The 23,994-nt window shown below is 42.0% G+C and overlaps 1 protein-coding gene across 2 annotated transcripts in view; it reads right to left on the bottom strand.

Moving 5' to 3' along the window:
* Positions 1-23,994, bottom strand: part of CRTC1 (CREB regulated transcription coactivator 1) — a 194,316-nt gene that overhangs the window by 64,544 nt on the left and 105,778 nt on the right. For both annotated transcript variants that reach the window (XM_040322959.1, XM_040322969.1), the window contains exon 9: positions 4,053-4,195. In XM_040322959.1, coding sequence (XP_040178893.1) covers positions 4,053-4,195 — 143 coding nt within the window. The remainder of the gene's footprint in view (positions 1-4,052; positions 4,196-23,994) is intronic.

The raw sequence follows: 23,994 nt of genomic DNA, 5'->3' as shown, positions 1-23,994 counted from the left end.
CCCGCATCGTTGGACCGTGGGACAGGCGAGAGTCCGTTTATGAAAAGTCAGCAGCTACACTTTTTGTAGCAGCGGACTTTTAAATGGGTGAAACTCTGCTTTAAGGAAGCACAAGGTGCTGCAATGTGCACACTGAAGAAACGTTTTTACAAAGTAGAGTGCGTTTAAAAGTTCTTTGTAAGAATAAACAAGGCAGACACCTGTCCTTTCATAGTGCTTAAGGCCGGGTTTTGATCAAGACCTGATTGCAGAAATGCCAGAATGCGAGCCTGGAATTGAAATGCCTGTGTTTACAGCAGGCAAAGAAGAATTTCCAAATACAAGAGTAGATCTTACTGGAAGTGGCTTTTCTGGGTTTTACCAAGGTGGGAATAACATACTCAGATACCCCTCTTATTTTTTAAGACCTGAGTTTCAAAAGCCATGATAAAGCCAGAGACCGACAAGCAGACTGAATAGAGGGTGCCGAGATGGCAATTAGGAACTCCAGATGTAGACACCCTCACCTCAAAATTTTACAACAAACCACCTCTGTTTGTAGCCAGGACCAAGGAACTTCTAGCACTAGCCTAGGATGCCTTGCTGAGATAGCAAGTTTGGCCAGTTGGGCAGAGGACAGGGGGGTTATCTCCTAGTAGTTGGTGTATGCCTGTACACCAAGTTCTGGACCAGTTTGCTGCACTGAGAATTTTATGGTTTATGGTGAGGATGTCTCCATCTGGAGTTCCTAATGTCCAACATATCATTCCACCTACACCAGACGTTGGAGGCTGAGGTAGTCTGCTTTCCAGTTGGACAAGAGACTTTGTTGAAGGACTTCTGAATAAAACTGGGTAAATGGTAAAGCCTAGAACCCTCATGGAGAGTATTCATTGTGGGATGTCCCTATGACCTCAATTCTGAAGCATGGGCTCAGAGAAAAAGTATTATTTTCAGGACGTTTGCTTGGATGAAACATCTGAACTGTCCTGAAGAAGTATTTTGGAGAGTTGGAAGGGAGACGAGCCTGTGGCTGGATGCCCTGAATTTTGGGAAAGGCAAGAAGAGGTGATAGGACTTTTGTGAATATTTTGGGAGCAGAGGATAGGCCAAAGAGCAGTGTGACAAACTGGAAAAGATTGTCTGCCACTGAAAAGCACAGAAAGTGGTGATGAGGTGGATTAATGGGAACATGCAGCTATGCACTCTGGATGTCTATTGCTGCCATGTATTTGTTTTGTCCTAGGCAATTACAGACCTTGTGAATGCCATGCAAAATGTTGGAATTAGAAAGTATTTTTGAGGTGTTTTAAGTTCAGAATAAGACACATACTCGGCTGGGCTCATGAACTGGTTTTGAAAAAACAAACAAAAAAAAACACGAACCTGTCCTGTGGAAGTACTGCCACATCTACTCCCTGGGACAAGAGATAGTTTTAGGACATTCTGCAAATATGGCTGTCCTTGGGCAGTTTTTGGTTAATTTGAGGGTATGAAGCAGTGAGGGGGTGACCCAGAGAGAAAGAAACTAACAGACTCCTCCCCACTCTTAAAAATGAGGGCACCCTTTCATGCAGAAGAGGGCTTTGGGGAAGATTTTCTTAGCATTGTTGAGCAAGTCTTGCGGCGAAAGGAAGGGCCGCATTTAGGTTTTGAAGTTGATGCTTGGGTAGAGCAGTTAGGTGCTCTGCATTTTAAGTAGACGTTAGCAGGGGGTTTTAGGATCTTTTGCTGTAGGAATAAAATTTTCTTCAGTGACATCTTTGATAAATTGGTCAAATGCCTCTGAAAAGACGCTTTCTTTCAAAAGGCAAAACATGCGAGGTGGTTTTTACAGTCCACTTGATATCTAGAACAGGCATACCAAGATCCGACTCAGAGAAACGGAATTAGGAGAGGAGACTGAGCGTCTGTGAGCACTGGGTGAAGACAGCTGTAGCTTTGACTATACAGTGCCATGAAAAAGTATTCACACCTTGAAATTTTCCACATTTTGTCATGTTACAACCAACACATGAAAATGCTTTGATCTAAACCATTCTATTGTACTATTCTAGCTGTATGTTTAAGGTCGTTGTCCTGTTGGAAGGTGAGCCTCTGCCCCAGACTCAAGTCTTTTTGCAGACTCGAACAGGTTTTCCTTTTGGATTGCCCTGTATTTGGCTCCATCCATCATCCTATCAATTCTGATCAACTTCCCTGTCCCTGCTGAAGATAAGCAATCCCACAACATGATGCTGCCACCACCATGTTGCACTGTGGGGATGGTTTGTTCAGGGTGATGTGCAGTGTTCGTTTTCCGCCACATAGAGAGTTTTGCTTTTAGGTCAAACAGTTAAATTTTGGTCTCACACGTTTGCTATGCCCTCCACATGGCTTCTCGCAAACTGCAAGCAGGACTTTTAAAATCTAGTGGAACCAATTGCCTTCAGTTGGGGTATTAGAGTAAAGGGGGCTGAATACAAATGCACGCCACACTTTTTACATGTTCATAAAAATTCTGAAAACAACTTATCATTTTCCTTCCACTTCACAATTATGTGCCATTTTGTGTTGGTCCGTCACATAAAACCCCAATAAGATACATTTATGTTTTTTGTATGTAATATGATGAAATGTGGAAAATTTCAAGGGGTATGAATACTTTTTCAAGGCACCGTAGGAGTATTAAATCTGTTATTTGTCTTGGGAATTATAACATACTGTAGGTGTAAAAAATTCTGCTTTGGCCAAGTAGGCTGCTGCTTGTGTGCCTGAAATAGAGCTACAATCGGATACATAGACTGGTGTTAAAATAGGGTCCCACTCGGATGCAAGGCAAGCATTATCACTCAAACTGAGTGTTGTGCATCCTTAAGTGTTTTGCGTCCAAGGACTGGGTTCCATAAGGATGGAGCATGGCCCTGGACCTGTATAGCACCCTACAGCTGACTACAAGCATTGCACCAAGTGTAAGGTAAGCGCTCAAGCAGAATCCAATGAAAGAAGCATCATTACCGGCTGTCCCAGCAGCATGGAGCCCAGGTACACCTACCAAGGTTTAGCTGTAAATTAATGATTTTTTTTTTTTTTTTAATAAGGCATTTATAATCATTTTTGCACATATATAAATGATGCACTTTATTATATGTGGCTGCCTTTTAAGGTGATAGTGCAACTAATTTGACATTTTCTAGCGTTGGGTGAGCTGTGAGTGTGGAATAGACTCCCTCCAGAGGTGGTTCTGGACAGATGAGTAGATTGCTTTAAGAAAGGCCTGGATACTTTCCTAAATGTACATAATATAACTGGGTACTAACATTTATAGGTAATGTTTATCCGGGGAATATCCGATTGCCACATCAACTGTGGGTATAGAATTGGGTATATGGGATTGTACGATATGTTTTTTTTTTTTATGGTTGAACTAGATGGACTTGTCTTTTTTCAACCCGACTATGTAACTGTAGTCAGGTATTAATTCATATTAATATCATATTCATATTAATATTAATTTGTGTATACACCAAGCACAGAGGTACACATGCAAATAGTTTTTTTACTTCGAAAGTCTGGGGGCCTGCTAGGACAGACACATAGTAAGTGCTTAATCAAGGCTTTTTTATTTTGTGGTTTTTGCATGCATATACCTGTGTTTTTACACACATATGCAAGGACGATGAGAGCAAAGGAGTACAGGTTTTCAGGTGCAAAACGTGCGATGAGCAACAAAGTCCATGGCATTGTCATATGTAGGCTTAGACAAAAACGCTCAGGTGTGAATAAGGGGCAAGCGTTCATTGCCTGTATTGTTGAAGATCCATTTTCTCTAAAATGTCTAGAGATACATCGAAGAATTAGGGCTTGTTGTTTTCAAGTGCTTTTTCTGTTTGCTCAGAACACATGAAAATGTTCTGGACAAAGGTTTAAAATGCTAGGGTGGTGCAGACACAAAGCCCAGCCCTAGTCTAGCTAAACCCCTGCATTATTGGATGCAGATGGAATGAAAGTATATAAATTGCCAAAGGACAATACTATCCTGTACTGGCATCTACTTGCTTTTGGGTAAGCACAGGTCACAATAACCTACTTACCTGAGTTATAGGTGAAAGTGGGGATATTGGAGACATCTGTTGAGACTGTTGCCTTCTTGAGTCTGAATTTAGTGACAAGGGACTTACAGAAGGTTGCCGATGTTGCGATGCCCCAGTAACTGTCCCTTGCGTTGTCGTCATTCCTAGAATTGAACATAAAAGCAACATAGTATTAGTAAAAAAAAAAAAAAAAAAAAAGGGTTATAGAAAATGGACAACTGGGTCAGTTATGTGAAGTCCAGCCAATTAAACAAAGAAAAAAATAGTACTGAATGGAAGAAAGCAAAGAGAAATATGGTCTAAGTGTGGAAATGTACCCAATATTCAAAATGAAGTAGTTATGTCAAAAGATACTTTGCGAATCCATCGCTCACAACCGCAAAATTTTACTAATACAGGCACAGGCTGCAGATGTAGGAAATATGTAGTTTTACACAGTGCAGCCTGTGTTTACCTGGTTAAGCATCCATACTGAAAAATGGAAAATACCCTAAAAGTCATTATAGATAATGGTCAGGCTGGAGAGATGGCCAGTATTATGGTTTTTCTCCGGTCTCTTTGAAGGGAGTTCAAAATGTTTCCTCCCCTAGCCAAGACATTATACATTTTGGCTATTAATGGTGGAACCCAATAAAATTTAATAAAGGAATTTTGGCATCACTATGAAACATTTGGCACATTAAAAGACCAAAATAAGCATAAATAGCTGGTAGTACCAAAATGTTTGCACTTTGAAAACTGTCACAATGGATCTTATTTCTATAAAATCCAGGCTTCCAATCAGTGCCATTATTCTTTAAAATTTTTACTAGTATGAATCCTATGAAGAGTTAAACATTCACTAAAAGTTATTTATTTTGAAAAATCTGAGGCGATTAGGTTTTAAAGCAGGGTTTTGGGCATATTTTTTTTTTTTTGCAAGCTAAAATTAGGCACATTAAATAATCCCTAAAACATTAATAGCTCCCCAATCGTTCCAGAAATCATTGCAAACGCTTGCCTTATATCCTCCAGCTCATGTTGTGGCCGTATCCATCATGTGTGTGAGCCCAGTTCCTTTTTCTTCCTGGTTTTCAGGGAGAGGTGCATGCTGGGCTATTTTTAGGCACAGTAATGCCCAGAGACTCCTGGGAAATGAGTGTCCTCATTTCCCAGGAAGTTGAACCACCTAGGACCAGGAACTAGGCAGATTACGAAATGAGCCAGATAGAAGTGAGTAAAAAAATATTTTTTTTACATTAAAAGGCAAGCTGTTTACATCCTTAGGAATTCATTGAGCCAACGTACCATGGCTTTGGCCCGCTTATTGTTACCAATTCGTTATGTGACCCCATATGTCTTATTTTACATGCAGATTCATGTATAATCTCTCCTAACGTGCCGTGTGCGGTGCAACACTGACCCCCTCACTCAAGTGAGGTTGGTTGCTACAATTAAGGTTTCTTTTATATATGCGGGGATAGCTAAATCGAACGGCCTTGTGGTGGTCCACGTACGCATGCTTTCATTCTTTTTTCTCATGTAACTTAGACATGCTTTTGTTGTGTCAAGTACGATGCCTAATGTTGATGTAATAGCTTTCACTGTATGTATTGTCTGAGATGTGATCTGTCTTTCCGTTTCTCTTTAATGAATAAAATAACATTGAATTAAAAGGCAAGCTGTTAATAGAAAGTTCATTTTTAGGGTGGAACTCCGCTTTAAGAGAATAATTGCTCTTAAAACTAGGTCTGCATCCATCTTACTGTGGATTTATGTATTTTTGCTAAACATTTTGAAAGAGAAGGAAGACTCATTCGAGGGAGTCTTAACAAATATTTAAAGTGTTTGTTGGAAAGTTCCCCTCCCTTCCTGTCTGGAAAAACATTGCCAGCAGAACAGAGTAAAGATAGATATATTTAGCTTAACATTTAATATAAGTGAAGTGAACTCCTGCGCTGTCTAGAGTGAGGGGACAAGTGAAAAGTGGGGATACTGCTGCAAATAAAAAAGAGGTCTACCTCGATAGACAAAAAGTGATAATTGTAACAAGTGAAATATTTGCGCTGTAAAGTGTTATACAAATTAATGTGTGTGTGCATATAACCACATACATATACAAGTACAAAAAATGGGTGGGGAAAGTCCAAAAAAGGGGAGTGACACTAATATACCAGTAAACAATATTGTTGAATAGTCCTTAATCGAGGGCACAGTGCTGAAGAGGTCCAGGTACAACAAAATCCAACCATGTAGGGGTGCAGTTCATCAATACTTAATCCAATCAATAACGGTGTGAAGTGAAAAATGTTGAAAAACACAACAATAAAAATAAAATATAAAAATAGAAATAAAAATAAATATAAAAATAAAAATAAGGGTCAAAGTATTTCAGAAGAAGGAGGCCTTGTATCCAAAAAGGGTGAAAGATAGAGAGTGAGCCGTAACCAAGATCTCATATATGCACCTCTAGTGATCCCAGCAGCTCACCTCTAATCTGGCAAGCTGGATTAAATCAGCCTGATCCTGATGGGTGTGGTCCGTTGTTGGATATCACATACGGGTCTCCATAAAGTGTATTACATGAAAAAGTAAAAAGGGGTAGAAACCAAATGGTGTGATAACGTCACAGAGAGGGGTAGCAATGTCTTCTGATTTAAACCAGTGGAGATGCACTCACATGTAGGTGAAAAAACTGGGGCTCTTATCCACGAACGCCGAGCTCGTCAGTCCCTCCTTCCTCTCCCTTACTGATTCTCCAGGGTTAGGAGTCCCGTGTCCCCAATGGTTCACGAATCGGCTCTTGTTATGTATGAGGATCTCGGTAGTGTATGTGGGGTAAGAGAGAAGGACAAGCCTGATCGTGTGATATCATCAACAATAAACAAAAACCCCCCAGGAATGCCCAGGTAGTAATGCACTCACATGAACAATATAACATAAAAGACCTTCCTCCACGAGTGCGGACTCGCAATAAATCTGTGCCTCCAACACTTCCCCTCTATCTGTGGCTCAGTCCGGACACTCAGATGTGGCAGTCATACATGGGGGGAAGTGGAATAGACAACCACAGCGTAGCCCAGTCAGACGTGAAAAGTTTATTTTAAAAGCACTTAAAAACTCACATTTAAAATCGAAATTGCTGCATCAATCCGACGAGTGGCGAACTCGTATATCCAGTGGTTGGATGCTGGAGTGTGTCAAGCCCTCCAATCCCGACGTGTATCGTCAACATGTGACTTCATCAGGGTTTTTGTTTATTGTTGATGATATCACACGATCAGGCTTGTCCTTCTCTCTTACCCCACATACACTACCGAGATCCTCATACATAACAAGAGCCGATTCGTGAACCATTGGGGACACGGGACTCCTAACCCTGGAGAATCAGTAAGGGAGAGGAAGGAGGGACTGACGAGCTCGGCGTTCGTGGATAAGAGCCCCAGTTTTTTCACCTACATGTGAGTGCATCTCCACTGGTTTAAATCAGAAGACATTGCTACCCCTCTCTGTGACGTTATCACACCATTTGGTTTCTACCCCTTTTTACTTTTTCATGTAATACACTTTATGGAGACCCGTATGTGATATCCAACAACGGACCACACCCATCAGGATCAGGCTGATTTAATCCAGCTTGCCAGATTAGAGGTGAGCTGCTGGGATCACTAGAGGTGCATATATGAGATCTTGGTTACGCCTCACTCTCTATCTTTCACCCTTTTTGGATACAATGCCTCCTTCTTCTGAAATACTTTGACCCTTACTTTTATTTTTATATTTATTTTTATATTTTATTTTTATTGTTGTGTTTTTCAACATTTTTCACTTCACAACGTTATTGATTGGATTAAGTATTGATGAACTGCACCCCTACATGGTTGGATTTTGTTGTACCTGGACCTCTTCAGCACTGTGCCCTCGATTAAGGACTATTCAACAATATTGTTTACTGGTATATTAGTGTCACTCCCCTTTTTTGGACTTTCCCCACCCATTTTTTGTACTTGTATATGTATGTGGTTATATGCACACACACATTAATTTGTATAACACTTTACAGCGCAAATATTTCACTTGTATTAGGATAATAGTATTGAAAATAATGTACCAAAAATAATTTATATTACCCAATGTTCTGGTAAACCCAACAACAAAAACTGAATGTGCTGCAACTTACCTTTCCTTCGATGTGCTGGTCCGATCAGGAATCCGAGGGTGACAACTGTACTGTAACTAGGAGAAGCAGCATTCTCACTCTAGAAAGGGAGTGTGTTAGAACTACATACCATCTCCCCCTTTTCATAAACCTTAGATGATGTTTTGCAGTCACCCAAGATATCTGGGAAGAATGCTAACCGATAACTGTCCGTAGTCCAAAGTTATCCCCTTACTAGATTTCTGTCCGAATACTTTTTTTTTTGCACTCCGTGAACAGATATAGCAAAGTGCTTTAAAATTGTAGATTTAATAAGAGAAATTTATTGTTAGCGTTTACATACATTTTAACAATGCTGTACTTTTTTGGGTGGCTTCTTTGATCACAATTTTCAGCAAGTACAGAAAATATCTGTAGATGTTGACAGAAATGCAAAGTCCTTGTAACTTATTGCTTTCACTTTTTATTTCAGCTTACAAGCCTAGTTTTCTTTGTTAACTACCGTATTCACCGTTATTTGCAGGATTACCAGGTGAAAAATAAAAATAAAATTATAAATGCAGAAACTATACTGGTAAGGAATGGTAAGCTGCAACACACAATCTTATCGAACAGGGAAAGTAACAAAAGTTTTGTTGGCCTAACACGTTGATGAATGAAGTGAGAGTAGTTGTGGCAGAGTAGATCGGTAATGCTGGTCATATGGTTGAGCAGTGAGCTGACCATTTCTGGATGGGCAATTTATTTACTGCACAAAAGTTCCTTGCTTGAGCTGTAAATTAGTCTGTTTAGCCATCTGTGGGTTGTATCTTATATAGCTTTTATCTAAACCCCAAAAAACTAAAAGGTTATCTATTCCAAATGAAAAAGACCATGCTGCAATAAATACAAACGAGAATAAAAGCTTTGTGACAGATCTTATACAGGGCTAAGTTTTGCTTTCTTTCAATTGCATAGAGAGCAGAAGTGAGGGAAAAGTACAGTAATATAATTTATATATATACAGTACAGACCAAAAGTTTGGACACACCTTCTCATTCAAAGAGTTTTCTTTATTTTCATGACTATGAAAATTGTAGATTCACACTGAAGGCATCAAAACTATGAATTAACACATGTGGAATTATACATAACAAAAAAGTGTGAAACAACTGAAAATATATTTCATATTCTAGGTTCTTCGAAGTAGCCACCTTTTGCTTTGATTACTGCTTTGCACACTCTTGGCATTCTCTTGATGAGCCTCAAGAGGTAGTCACCTGGCGCAGCACCCCATCACTCTCCTTCTTGGTCAAATAGCCTTTACACAGCCTGGAGGTGTGTTTGGGGTCATTGTCCTGTGGAAAAATAAATGATGGTCCAACTAAACGCAAACCGGATGGAATAGCATGCCGCTGCAAGATGCTGTGGTAGCCATGCTGGTTCAATATGCCTTCAATTTTGATTAAATCCCCAACAGTGTCACCAGCAAAGCACCCCCACACCATCACACCTCCTCCGCCATGGGAGAAGAGGGTTTCCCCGCATATTACGCCATTACAGAAATTTCACCAAATTCCTGTTTGGTTACCAACATAGCAGGAAGGGGGAAATATTCCCAACAGTAGTAAATAGAATAAAAGATCTGGAGGTGTGCCTCTGTGCTTAAATCCATGAATTCAACAGGCAGCAGCTTTAGCTAGCCACAGTTAAAACGGATGCAGCCAGACTTGGTGGAGGAAGATTTCTGCAACATATTTGGCAAGTACAGAATCACCAATATATATATATATATATATATATATATATATATATATATATATATATATATATATATATATATATATATATCAAATATGCAAAGTGGTTTGAGGGAAGCTTCAGAATGGCAGATTTTTTTTAATACAAATTATGTGAGCAGACTGCAGTTCCTCTTTAAGAGCATAGGCCCTGGAAATAAGTTGTCTGTTCCACAGGGGGAGAGGGGAGAGAGATTTTTCCTTTTTGAGAGTCTGAAAAAAGTGAACACACTGTGTGTCTGTCTGGCAAAAGTGTCTGTGTCTGCCAGGCAGACCCCAACAACATCTAGAGAGAGTAAGGAAATTTTCTTGGCGTGCTTGCGTGCAGGATACAGGGTAATAAAAACTATCTTCATTAAGTGAAATGGAGAGACCATCTTGGGTAAAGTTTTGTAATACCAGAAAAAAGCGAATTACAGGAAAGGTCTAATTTAGAAGCACATTTAACAGATGTAATAGTCCCTCTGAAAGAAACATACCAAAACGGAGTACTAAACTGAGGTCCCAAGGTGACAGGTGGTCAAATTGAGGAATTAACATAGGCATAGGGGGGGGGGGGGGGGGTTAGGAACTATGAAGAGGTTTCTGCAAAAAAAAATAGATAGGCATAAATCTGCCCCTTAAGAGCCCATTCACACAGGGGCAACACGACTTCTAGCACGACTTTGGGAGGCAACTTGGACACGACTTGAGTATGAATCATCAGGCAACTTACAAGGCAACTTCAAGTTGCCTCCAGGATAGTACAAGGCAACTTCAAGTTGTCTCCAGGAAAGGAGGCTTTCCAGTGGCCAAACAACAATCAGCTCTGTGGGGGGGGGAGGGGGGAGGGAGGCTTTTGCCTGAGAAATGCATGTTATCTTCCTGTATTGTTGCTTCAGTTAAGACAGTGATCCGACTTCGGAGGCGACTTCCATTGAAATCAATGGGTACAAGTTGCCTAGAAGTCGGATTGAAGTAGTACAGGAACCTTTCCTGAAGTCGGAGCGACTTTAATAGTGTACAGTTGTGGCCAAAAGTTTTGAGAATGACACAAATATTAGTTTTCACAAAGTTTGCTGCTAAACTGATTTTAGATCTTTGTTTCAGTTGTTTCTGTGATGTAGTGAAATATAATTACACGCACTTCATACGTTTCAAAGGCTTTTATCGACAATTACATGACATTTATGAAAAGAGTCAGTATTTGCAGTGTTGGCCCTTTTTCAGGACCTCTGCAATTCGACTGGGCATGCTCTCAATCAACTTCTGGGCCAATTCCTGACCGATAGCAACCCATTCTTTCATAATCACTTCTTGGAGTTTGTCAGAATTAGTGGGTTTTTGTTTGTCCACCCGCCTCTTGAGGATTGACCACAAGTTCTCAATGGGATTAAGATCTGGGGAGTTTCCAGGCCATGGACCCAAAATGTCAACGTTTTGGTCAGGGCTGTGGAGTCGGAGGAAATTTTGGGTATCTGGAGTCGGAGTCAGAGGAAATTTTGGGTACCTGAGCCACTTAGTTATCACTTTTTCCTTATGGCACGGTGCTCCATTGTGCTGGAAAATGCATTGTTCTTCACCAAACTGTTGTTGGATTGTTGGAAGAAGTTGCTGTTGGAGGGTGTTTTGGTACCATTCTTTATTCATGGCTGTGTTTTTGGGCACAATTGTGAGTGAACCCACTCCCTTGGGTGAGAAGAAACCCCACACATGAATGGTCTCAGGGTGCTTTACTGTTGGCATGACACAGGACTGATGGTAGCGCTCACCTTTTCTTCTCCGGACAAGCCTTTTTCCTGATGCCCCAAACAATCAGAAAGAGGCTTCATCGGAGAATATGACTTTGCCCCAGTCCTCAGCAGTCCATTCACTATATTTTCTGCAGAAGATCAATCTGTCCCTGATGTTTTTTTTTTGGAGAGAAGTGGCTTCTTTGCTGCCCTTCTTGACACCAGGCCATCTTCCAAAAGTCTTTGCCTCACTGTGCGTGCAGATGCGCTCACACCTGCCTGCTGCCATTCCTGAGCAAGCTCTGCACTGGTGGCACTCCGATCCTGTAGCTGAATCCTGTTTAGGAGACGGTCCCGGCGCTTGCTGGAATTTCTTGGGCACCCTGAAGCCTTCTTCACAAATGCAGTGGACATTTTGTTTATGGGATTAAATTAATTTTCATGGTAAAGAGGAACTTTGCAATTAATTGCAATTCGTCTGATCACTCTTCATAACATTCTTGAGTATATGCAATTTCCCATCTCAAAAACTGAGGCAGCAGACTTTGTGAAAATTAGTATTTGTGTCATTCTCAAAACTTTTGGCCATGGCTGTACATTAAGACGGCTCCCATTCACTTTCTCGACCGCGTGACTTGGGGTGAATTGAAATCGGATCCCAGGTCGCCCAGTGTGAACCGGCTCTTAGGGTATTCAGTGTTAAATGCTTGTCAAGACCAACATTAAAGATCTCAATATGAACATGATATTTCCCGGGACTTTCCCAGGTGAACCTGGTGAAGTAAGCTTTCCACTTTCCATGTGAAATGATAGATTTTGTGGGATGTAGATTTTCTCACTCTAAAAAGCAAGGATCCTCAAACTACGGCCCTCCAGCTGTTGCGGAACTACACATCCCATGAGGCATTGCAAAACTCTAGACATTCAGAATGACTAAGCATGATGGGAATTTTAGTTCCTGAACAACTGGAGGGCCATAGTTTGAAGACCCCTGCACTAAAGTATCCATAGACAAGGATAACCGATACAGAACTTGCCTCTCTATTGATACCCATGGGTACATTTTTGAATCTAGACCTTTTCTTGCCTCAAATATGAGTGTCAGCTGCAGTTGTAGGAGATGGGGAGAGGGATAAGGAGAGTCCTGAAATATAAAAGTTGTTGGCAACAATATCATTTTTGAAGATAGCTGCTCTACTTGACCACGAAACATCGAATTTCAAAAAGTTGCTAGTTTGGGTGTGAATCTGTTCTAATAGGATATAGTTGTTATGAAGCAGCATGGAGCTTGGGGAGGAGATATTGATATCCAAGTATTTGATTAATGAATTGGGGCCCCTTTAGAACCCAGAAGACATGAAAATGGACTGCTTAAAGTCATCAGGATGTTTGGCAATATTAACCACTTGCCGCCCGCCAATGACAAATTGACGTCGGCAAAGTGGTTGTAGAATCCTGACTTGACGTCATATGACGTCCTCAGGATTCTGAGCCGCTGCGCGCCCCCGGGGGCCCGCATCGCGGCGATCGTTGTTGGGGGGTGTCAGTCTGACACCCCGCAACACCGATCACGGAGACTCTTTACCACGTGATCAGCCGTGTCCAACCACGGCTGATCACGATGTAAACAGGAAGAGCCATTGACGGCTCTCCTGACAGGGGGGGGTTCGCGCTGATTGTTTATCAGCGCAGCCCCCCCTCGGATCGCCACACTGGACCACCAGAGAAGCCCACCCTGGACCACCAGGGAAGGGCAAACTGTAAAAAAAAAAAGCCCCCCCCCCCCCAAAAAAAAAAAGTCAGAACAAAAAAAAAAACCATTACAAAAAAAAAAAAAAAAAAGATGCCAAGATGCAACATAGGTGCCGCCCCACAGTGTCCATCAGTGCCACCCCACAGTGTCCATCAGTGCCACCCCACAGTGTCCATCCGTGCCCAGTGCCCACCTATCAGTGCCCATCTGTGCCACCCATAAGTATCCATCAGTGCCACCCATAAGTGCCCAGTGCCGCCCATGAGTGCCCATCAGTGCCGCCCATGAGTGCCGCATACCAGCGCCGCCAATCAGTGTCATCTTATCTGTGCCCGTCAGTACTACCTCATCGATGTCCATCAGTGCCATCTCATCAGTGCCGCCATATCAGTGCCCGTAATTGAAAGAGAAAACGTACTTATTTACCAAAAAATTAACAGAAAAAAATAAAACGTAATTTTTTTTTCAAAATTTTCAGTCTTTTTTTAGTTGTTGCGCAAACAAAAAGAAAATCGCAGAGGTGATCAAATACCACCAAAAGAAAGCTCTATTTGTGGGGGAAAAAAGGACGCCAATTTTGTTTGGGTACAGTGTAGCATGACCGCGCAATTGCCATTCAAAGTGCGACAGTGCTGAAAGCTGAAAATTGGCTTGGGCGGGAAGGTCCGTAAGTGCCCTGTATGGAAGTGGTTAAAGGGTCACTAAAGGATTTTTTTTTTAGCTAAATAGCTTCCTTTACCTTACTGCAGTCCTGGTTTCATGTCCTCATTGTTAGTTTTTGCTTTGATGTTGCTGTAAATGCTCTCTGTTCTGGACACTTCCTGGTTGTCCGTTTCCTGATCACCACAGTACTGGGAGATTTCTCACTGTGGTGACTAATCAAGGAGGTGTGATTACTGTATGTAAAACGAAACTGGATTGGTGCTGAGGAGTTTTAGACAAAGTATCACTGCCCTCTACTGGCTCACTGCCCTCTATTGGCTCTCTGTACATCAGAGAACCAGGAAACAACAGAAAAAACTAAACTAAACTGCAGGTACATTATATGATTGATTTGTATCTATTTTTAATCATTTTTAAAAGGAATCAGTTAACTATTATGTCTCTATACCCTGTAAACAGTGACCCTTTAACTTTTATATAGAGATATTTTGCTGAACGCTTGCAGTAGCTCAGTAACTGACTGCAAGGATTTCAGACTGTTAGACAGGATTAGGTTATTGATATATACTCCCATTTTATGCTCCATATTGCCTATTATATTCCTAATATACTTGGATGATAACTGATAACTTGTGCTAAGGGCTCTATGATCAACACAAATATAAGAGGGGATAAAGGAAAACCTTGCCTCATGCCATTTGTATTGTTAAAGGAAGCGGCTAGTAAACCTGTGTTGTATACTCTGGCACTAGGGACAAAATATAGTGCTCCAATGGTGGCATTGATGTAGCCTGTCAGCCTGCAGACATGTAGGACTTCCCATTTCCAACACAATTAAACACCTTCTTTGCATCGAATGATCGCTGAAGACAGGGTATATGATGGAGCTCAGCCCACTGAACTAAATTCACAACTCGTCTTGTCCCATCTGAGGTTTGAGGGAAGTCTAATTTTGGTTTAAGGAGAAAATCATATTGAAAAACAAAACACTGGGTCAACTTGTGATGTAGATCGGTTACAGGCGAAACTCTAAAATGTTTAATATTGTGCAAAAGTTAATTTATTTCACTAATGCAATTTAAAATGTGAAACTAATATAGGAGATCGTTAAAGCTGTGATTTGTCATAATTGTGATGATTATGGCTTACAGCTCATGAAAACCCCAAATCCACAATCTTCGAAAATTTGAATATTACATGCAATCAATAAAACAAGGATTGTACATAGAACAATATCGGACCTCTGAAAAGTATAAGCATGCATATGTACTCAGTACTTGGCTTGGGCCACTTTTGCAGCAATTACTGCCTCAATGCGGCGTGGCATGGAAGCTATCAGCCTGTGGCACTGCTGAGGTGTTATGGAAGACCAGGATGCTTAAAATAGCAGCCTTCAGCTTTTCTGCATTATTCGGTCTCATGTCTCTCTTCTCTTGGCAATGCCCCATAGATTCTCTATGGGGTTCAGGTCATGCAAGTTTGTTAGCCAATCAAGCACAGTAATCCCACGGTCATTGAACAAGGTTTTGGTGCTTTTGGCAGTGTGGGCAGTTGCCAAGTCCTGCTGGAAAATGAAGTCGGCATCCCCATAAAGCTCATCTGCAGAAGAAAGCATAAAGTGTTTCAAAATCTCCTGGTAGACGGCTGCGTTGACCCAGGACTTAATGAAGCACAGTGGACCAACACCAGCAGATGACATGGCTTCCCAAATTAAAACCGACTGTGGTAACTTCACACTGGACTTCAAGCATCTTGCAGTGGGTGCCTCTCCATTCTTCCGCCATGCTCTGGGTCCTTGGTTTCCAAATCAGATGCAAAATTTGCTCTCAGAAAAGAGGACTTTGGACCACTAAGCAACAGACCAGGTCCATTTTTCTTTAGCCCAGGTAAGACGCTTCTGACGTTGTTTGTTCAGGAGTGGCTTGACAAGAGCAATACAACATTTGAAGCCCATGTCCAGGATCCATCTGCGTGTGGTGGCTCTTGATGCACTGACTCCAGCCTCAGTCCACTCCCTGTGAAAGTCCCCAACACTTTTGAATGGCCTTTTCCTGACAATCCTCTCCAGGCTGCAGTCATCCTTGCGGCTTGTGCACCTTTTTCTGCCACATAACTTTCTATTAATGTGCTTTGATACAGCACTTCGGGAACATCCAACTTCTTTTTGCAATAACCTTTTGAGGCTTTCCCCTCCTTATGGAGGGTGTCAATGATGTTTTTCTGCACAACCGTCAGGTCAGCAGTCTTTCCCATGATTGTGATTCCTACTGAACCAGACTAAGAGACCATTTAAAGGCTCAGGAACCCTTTTCAGGTGTTATGGCTTAATTAGCTGATTAGAGTGGGACACTATGAGCCTAGAATATTGCACCTTTTCACAATATTGTAATTTTCTGAGATTGTTGATTTGGGGTTTTCATGAGCTGTAAGCCATAATCATCACAATTATGACAAATCACAGCATGAACTATCCTTGCTTTGCATGTAATGAGTCTATCTTATATTAGTTTCACCTTTTAAGTTGCATTAGTGAAATAAACTTTTGCGCGATATTCTAATTTTTCGAGTTTCACCTGTATTTATCTGCAGTGTGTTGGGCCTTGTACAGATTTTCTAAGGTATGTATAGATGTGCGTGGTTAGGTTGGAAATGAGGCATGCTCATGTAAATTTAATGGGCTTCAAATTAATAAATACGCCTCTCACTAGAGCCTGGTGAGAGGCCCACAGAAAGTTGATGTTATCTGCAGAGCCTTCATTACACACAAAAAAAATCCTTAAGTTATTTTTGGATAGGTTTCTTGTGGTTCGGATTTTTCAGTATACTGGTATTCATTCTTCACACTCTGGGAGTGATATGCTTCACATCAGATTGCAAAGTTAGCAAAGTCTGGGTTTGATCAGACCAGAGGTACGCTCCAATCTGCATATTGCTTGTAATAGACAGTTTGTACAGTTGTGGCCAAAAGTTGTTAATGACACAAATATGAATTTTTACAAAGTCTGCTGCTTTAGTGTTTTTAGATCTTTTTTTGCCAGATGTTACCATGGTATACTGAAGTGAAATTACAAGCATTAAGTTAATGCAAAGGGTCAATATTTGAAGCGTTGACCCCTCTGCAATTCACGCCCTGGCATGCTGTTTATCAACTTCTGGCTCACATCCTGACTGATAGCACCCCATTCTTGCATAATCAATGCTTGGAGTCTGAGGGGTTTTTTTTTTTCTTTGTTCAGCTGCCTCGAGGATTGACAAGTTCTCAATGGGATTAAGATCTGGGGAGTTTCCTGGCCATGGATCCAAAATTTTGATGTTTTGTTCCCCAAGCCACTTTTGCCTTATAGCAAGGAGCTCCATCATACTGGAAAGGGCATTGTTCATCACCATATTCATGGTTGGGAGATGTTGCTCTTGTAGGATGTTTTGTACCATTCTTTATTCATGGCTGTGTTCTTAGGCGAAATTGGGGGTGAGCCCACTCCCTTGACTGAGAAGCAACCCCACACATGAATAGTCCCAGGATGCTTTACTGTTGGCATGACACAGGACTGATGGTAGCGCTCACCTTTTCTTCTCCGGACAAGGTTTTTTCCAGATGCACCAAACAATCGGAAAAGGTATTCATCAGAGAAAATGACTTTACCCCAGTCCTCAGCGGTCCATTCCCTGTACCTTTTGCAGAATATCAGTCTGTACCTGATGTTTTTCCTGGAGAGAAGTAAAGTGTTTTCATTGCTGCCCTTCTTGACACAGGGCTATCCTCCAAAAAAGTCTTCACCTCACTGTGTGTGCAGATGCACTCACACCTGCCTGCTGCCATTCCTGAGCAAGCTCTGCACGGGTGGTGCCCCGATCCCACAGCTGAATCAACTGTAGGAGATGGTTCTGGCGCTTGCTGGACCTTCTTGGGTGCCCTGAATCTTCTTCACAAATGCAGTGGAAATTTTTTGTTCACAGTAAAGAGACTTTGCATTAAATTGCAATTCATCTGATCACTCTTTATAACATTCTGGAGTGTATGCAAATTGCCATCATAAAAACGGAGGCAGCAGACTTCGTGAAAATTTATATTTGTGTAATTCTCAAAACCTTTGGCCATGGCTGGACACAAGAAACATATGAATTCTTAAATACATGTGAGAAGAATGTGAAATCTTTCCCTGAATCATGCATGCATCTCCAGGCATCATATCGGTCTTGGATTGTAGTAAAGTGAATATGGTGTCTGTGCATCATCCAATTAAGCTGGTGGGGTCTAAAAATTTGTCTGGTGTTTCATAAAATATTTAGCCGATAAGTTGTCCTTGTTTTAAGGCATGTGTATTCTCTTAAATAGTAAATGGAGGAACAGTTTTTGATTGGTATTCAGGGAATATAATTAGGCTATGTCTGAGTATGGTCTGTGGTTGAGAGTCAATCGCAATATATGATATATCTACTATTACTGTCACATTCTAGCAAATTTTGAGGGGAGGACACTGTAGCCCTGATTGCAATCATCACTCCCTTATGTTTTTTCTGAGTTGGTAAAGCAGTGTCTAAATTGTGGTGTGACACACATGGGTGATCATTTTTACATAAGAGTCGCCAAAGCAGAAGACATCCCATTTTTGTGATAGATCTTTTACATGGGCTATTGAGACCTTTGACATTTAAGAGGTAATTTTTGGCGTCATCATATTTCCAAGTTTAGCAATACCAGCGAGACAAAGTAATGCACTTAGGGGTGGGGGTGTGATGTTGGAGGTCTTGGCTTAAGGATTTCTACGTTGCAGTTAAAAACATAGCCTAGTAATTAAGTAATGTAGAGGGAATAGGTAACCAGCCCTCTAGTGAACCCAGTGTAATTGCCTAACGGAGGTGGTTTTCTGGGACAACAGCTATAGCTTCCTGCCATTGTGGATTTGTAGTCGACTGCTTACGGATGTGTAGGAGGCCCCATTGAGTTGGGATCTTCAGGGGAATACAACATATAGGATTAACACCAGTGCGTAAGTAGCAGTATAGTGGGGTGACCCTATCAGTAGTAAATACTTCGCTCCCATAAGGCTGTAGTGAGCGCAAAGATTTCCACTGTTGGATTATTGCTGCCGTAAGATCAGCAAAAAGCGAAACATGATAAAACAGTTCCAGCAGTTTCCCCAATTTACGGGGTGCAGTTATCGCTCTATCTTTGATGTATAAAAAGTGGATCCTAGTTATCACATCTTGTGGTATTGACAGGAATTTAAGTTCAGCTAGGTGATGGGCCCTGTCAAAGTTCCATTGGCAGCAGGGTATTTAGAATTTCTTTTTAGAATTAAGATCAGTTCCCCAGATCTAAAATTTTGTTTAACCACAAGATGTCATCACTGTGTGCTTGGAAGCAATCCACCATTGTATTATATGCAGCAGTACATTCTCCCAATTTGTTTTCTACAATGTCAATCCTTTCCTCTAGGTGTTCAACTTGGGATTTTAATGTGGACAGGTTTCTGCATATGTCAGTCTGTAAATCTTGTTTGAGTGAGAGAAGCATCTCTTTATGTATGCTCTGAAGTAGGTTGGTCTGAGGTGGGATAGGCATATAGGGAGTTCTGAGTGATTAGAAGTGCCTTCCTCCTGCAGAGAGGCATATGTTGATTTTAACTTATTGGGTATTAATGACATTTTGGCACACACATAAATCTGTTTAGAGATTTTAAGTCCAGAAAGGGGTGGATTGACCCATTTGGTCTGGGGACTGTGAATACGTTTAAACAAAAACCATCTGAACTTTTTTTCTGCAGGATCTGGTACAACCACCCCTTTGTGACTGAAGTTGGCAGTAAATCTTCCTTTTCGTGAGCTGACGTTTGCAGATTGGATGGATTCTATTTTGTACCTCTTAGAAATGACAGACTGGACCCAGAGGTCTTGGACATCTCACATTCTAACTGGCGCAAATTCCAATACATGTCCCCCTGCTCCAAGAAGTGGGGCACCCCCTTCATTGGGAGGAGGGCTTCTGGGCAGGATTGGTGAACTTGGAGATCCAAAGAGTGCCAGAAAAGGTAACCCTGGATTTGGACTTGGGGAGAGTGAAGGGGCCCCTTTCACCGAGTAGCGGTAGAAGGTGTAGGTGTATAAGACTTAGGCTCTTTCTTATAGGGCAGGAGTGCCTTTCCCCCCAGTGACTTCCTTGATGAATTTATTAAGCGATTCCTCCTACAAGGGAGGCATGACCAAGCTTTTAGCTACAGAATCCTGCACATGTGGAAAGAGATCAGATACATTCCATAGGCTTGGCAAACTACAGTCTCTAGAGCAGTGGGCAACATTGAGAATAGTGTGCTGAAAAAGGTTTTCAAGGAAATTGAGTGTGCCAGTTTTATATAATTAAAAAAAAAAAAAAAAAAAGGACATTTTTATAAAGGGCCCTTTCACATGTACGCGAGGATCCGTACCTCTTATTCGCTTGCTCAGCCAAGATCACTCTGTTGATCCCTGCTGAGCCGGCAGATGACTGGGCGGTCCCCACACACTGAGGCACCTTCACACCTCAGATCACTGTAAACCCCCCCCCCCCCCTCCCCCATCTTCTCACCTGTCCAAAAACACCTATCCGCCTGCTCGTCTGTTCAAACGATACTGCACTATTGGCACTTTTATCTCCCTGGGTGCGAGTCACTGTCACTGTTTGGACGTGACTACCGAGAGGGATCTACCTTTCCAATTACAGCCCCTTTGGATGATACCGTATGTGGATTTGACCAGAAAAGTGTACCTGGGTTTTTACGCTGTTACCTTACAGCAGTAAGGTAAGGGGACATCCTCACTTACTCTGAAGAAAACACCGGAAATCAACCCTTTTTCACGTCACTTTGGCATTTACACCAGCACTTTTATTTTGGATTTTCTCCTGCTGTTATGTTTACAGCTATCTGCTCCATGGACATTTAATCTAGTGTTATTACAGTCACCGCTGTGTGTTGTATTTTGCACGTTGTACACCCTATTGTGTATCAGTACATTTGGTACCATTTTATTTCACTTTATGACACTTGCACTGTCATTTTGTACTAATTCACCATTTGGCAGCTAGCCAATTGGCTGCACTGTAGCACGTTTATTTTGATGATATTCACTTGCTATGGTATACCATTATTCTTTGTGATTACTAGTCAGACTATATTTTTCCATATATAAGGATTTTCCATACTTCCTCTGCACGTTACCCCATTCCCTATTCACAGCGCAGCACTACCCCTTTATTCTTTATTTGCTCTTGGTTTGATACACCATCCAGTGCAGCAGCTGTACCCCTTCTCTTTCCCCATTCCCCCACTCTTGTGGTAAGCGCGGTTATACTCACCCCATCACTGTCCTACAACTATAACCCCCTTTCTCATCTGCCCCACCACCAACTCTTGCACATCTGCCCCACCTCTGTATCCCCCTCCTCCTCTTCTGTCACACCACTGAAACCCCCTGCTCATCTGGCCCACCAATGTACCCCCCCCATGTCTTCCCCACCGCTGAACCTTCTCATCTGTTCCAATATTGAACCCCCTGTTCATCTGCCCCCATCACTGTACCCCTCTGCTCTTCTGTCCCAACACTGAACCCCCTTTCTCACCTGTTATATGAGCGATATGAGGTGCAGGGAAGAAGAGATGAGACATAGCTACCGGCCTGACACACTAATGCCAGCTGATTCACCTCTCTAATGCAGCTCAGATACTTGTAAGTTAGATATGACAAATAAGTCATTTTAAAGAGTCAGCAAGGTAAATGACTGATAGACAAGGATGTGGCAAAGGTTTACCACCTCTCCTCGCTACCCAAAATTAAAATGCCCAGCGTGGTAAAAGAACAGCAGCAAATAACAAAACAGGTAGCTAACCATTTCAACAAAGTTCCCAGAAGCTCAATAGTAATTCCACAAACTGTCACTCGATTGTGGTTTTCTCGATCACAATGAAATCCCTTTTTTTCTGAGATTGGTAGTGGAAACCAAGAGAGTCATCTTCCTCAAGATGGGAGGGCGAGGCTAGCAGGACTGAGTGGCTTTAGCAGTGGCCAATCACAGTCCTCCATCTGTAAACAGGGTCTGCCACTCTAGCACAACTGCACCCAATCTCTTCCCTATCACAAGAGCTGGATGGAACTTCAAGTGACGATCAAAGCTACAGCAAAGATAAAGAAGTTAAGGAGATAAAAGAACCAAACTATGTTTCCTATGCTGTACAATATGCGAGGGCACAGTGCCTCCCCCTCAGGGTGGCTGTGGCATGGGGAATTAAAAGATCGGAATGCATTAGTGCGGCAGAAGCAATGTTTCACTGACACTTCCTTGCGCTGATCTCCTGATGGGGAGGGAGTCACGTGCCGACAAAAGAGGCTTCAAGTGAACTTGTTGCACCCGTGCAGGGGCTTGCTTACCCCTGCTCCACACAACAATAAGATTAAAGGCATCAGTTATAAATGTTTCAAGAGAACAAGGTCCCCAAAGACAGGTTAATGTTATTTGTTTCGCCCAATAGCCAATAGTCTGGCAAATAGATATGGCAACAAGTGCCATCTGAAAGGCTGGCTATACACGAGAAAAAGGAGGGCTTTTAACTGCCTATCCTTAAAACATGAATCCTCCTCAACAGGATCTATAATGTGTTTATTAAAGGCTTGAAATAGCAGTGTCAATTACTAGTAAAGTCCATTTATTTAGTTTCTACAGAAACAAAAAACAAAAACACAGTAAAATGCTTAAGATGAGTGAATTTCCTTTCAGGATTAGACCTATACCCATATAGCGCATATTCAATTTGTGCATGGATAGTTCTTTTTTTTTGTACTTAGGTGGCACATATTACTGCCCATAGGAGCTTGTTTTGGCAGTGCAGAATCAGGTGCTGCTAGACAAAAACAAGTCTGCACTGCATCAGTGTTTTAAAAGTGGAAAAATTTGCAGAGAAGCCATAAGTTATGGCTCATAAAATGCAGGGCCGCAAACTTCTAGGCATTTTCCACTACAGTGTGTGCATTCCCCCACCTTGGGATTAACCCTGAAGGGGTCCTCAGAGTCTGGAGATAACACAGATGCATTGAAAACCCGATCTTTCCTCATCTACGCTGTAGATTCCCGAAGGGTTCAAAAATTCACCCATCACAGTGGGCATGCCCACAAAGGGCTTTGGTGCCATAGGAATTGACCATGATCCTACATGGTACCCTGAGGCGCCAAGGTCCCAACACTAGGGGTGCAGAATTTAATCGTTGCATCGCGATTCGGGTGGAATCGATGCATGCGACCCGAAAAATCGATGTCGGGTGACGTCATCCCGACTTGCCCCTCCCCTCCTGGGAGAGCGTTCCGAGCGGGTCTGTCACAATACCCGTTTTGTAATAAATGCAGTTATAATCCATTGAGCTTTTTAAAATATATGCAGCTTCATACCTGCATTTTTTAGTCTGTGTATAACTGTATATGCCATTCATGTGACAGTCCGGTCCGGCCCGCCTCTCTCCTCTCACGTCTCTGACATCAGCTCCGCCCATCTCTCTTCTGATCTGATGGCTACAGTCAGTGGGCGGGGCTGAGAACTCCCACTGACGGCAGGAGAGACGAGAGAGGAGAGAGGTGGGCCAGACTGGGCAGTCACATGAACTGCATATACAATTATACACAGACTAAGAAATGCAGGTATGAAGCTGCATATATTTTAAAAAGCACATACAGCGGTGGCCACTTAATAGATTATAACTGCATTTATTACAAAACTGGTATTTTAACAGCAGTATGCTTACACCACCTACATATGCTCTGTGCTTACAGTTCCCCGGCTGCCTCCCGTTTTCACATTCCACTGTGTTAACTCCTTTGTGCTGAATGGTGCAAACGGGGGAGCCCAGAGAAATATCAGCACATAGACAGTACTTC

The sequence above is a fragment of the Rana temporaria genome, chromosome 1 (assembly GCF_905171775.1).
Source record: "Rana temporaria chromosome 1, aRanTem1.1, whole genome shotgun sequence".
NCBI classification, from domain to species: Eukaryota; Metazoa; Chordata; class Amphibia; order Anura; family Ranidae; genus Rana; species Rana temporaria.
The sequence above is the reverse complement of the archived record's forward strand: the minus strand, read 5'-3'. Positions and strand labels throughout refer to the sequence as shown.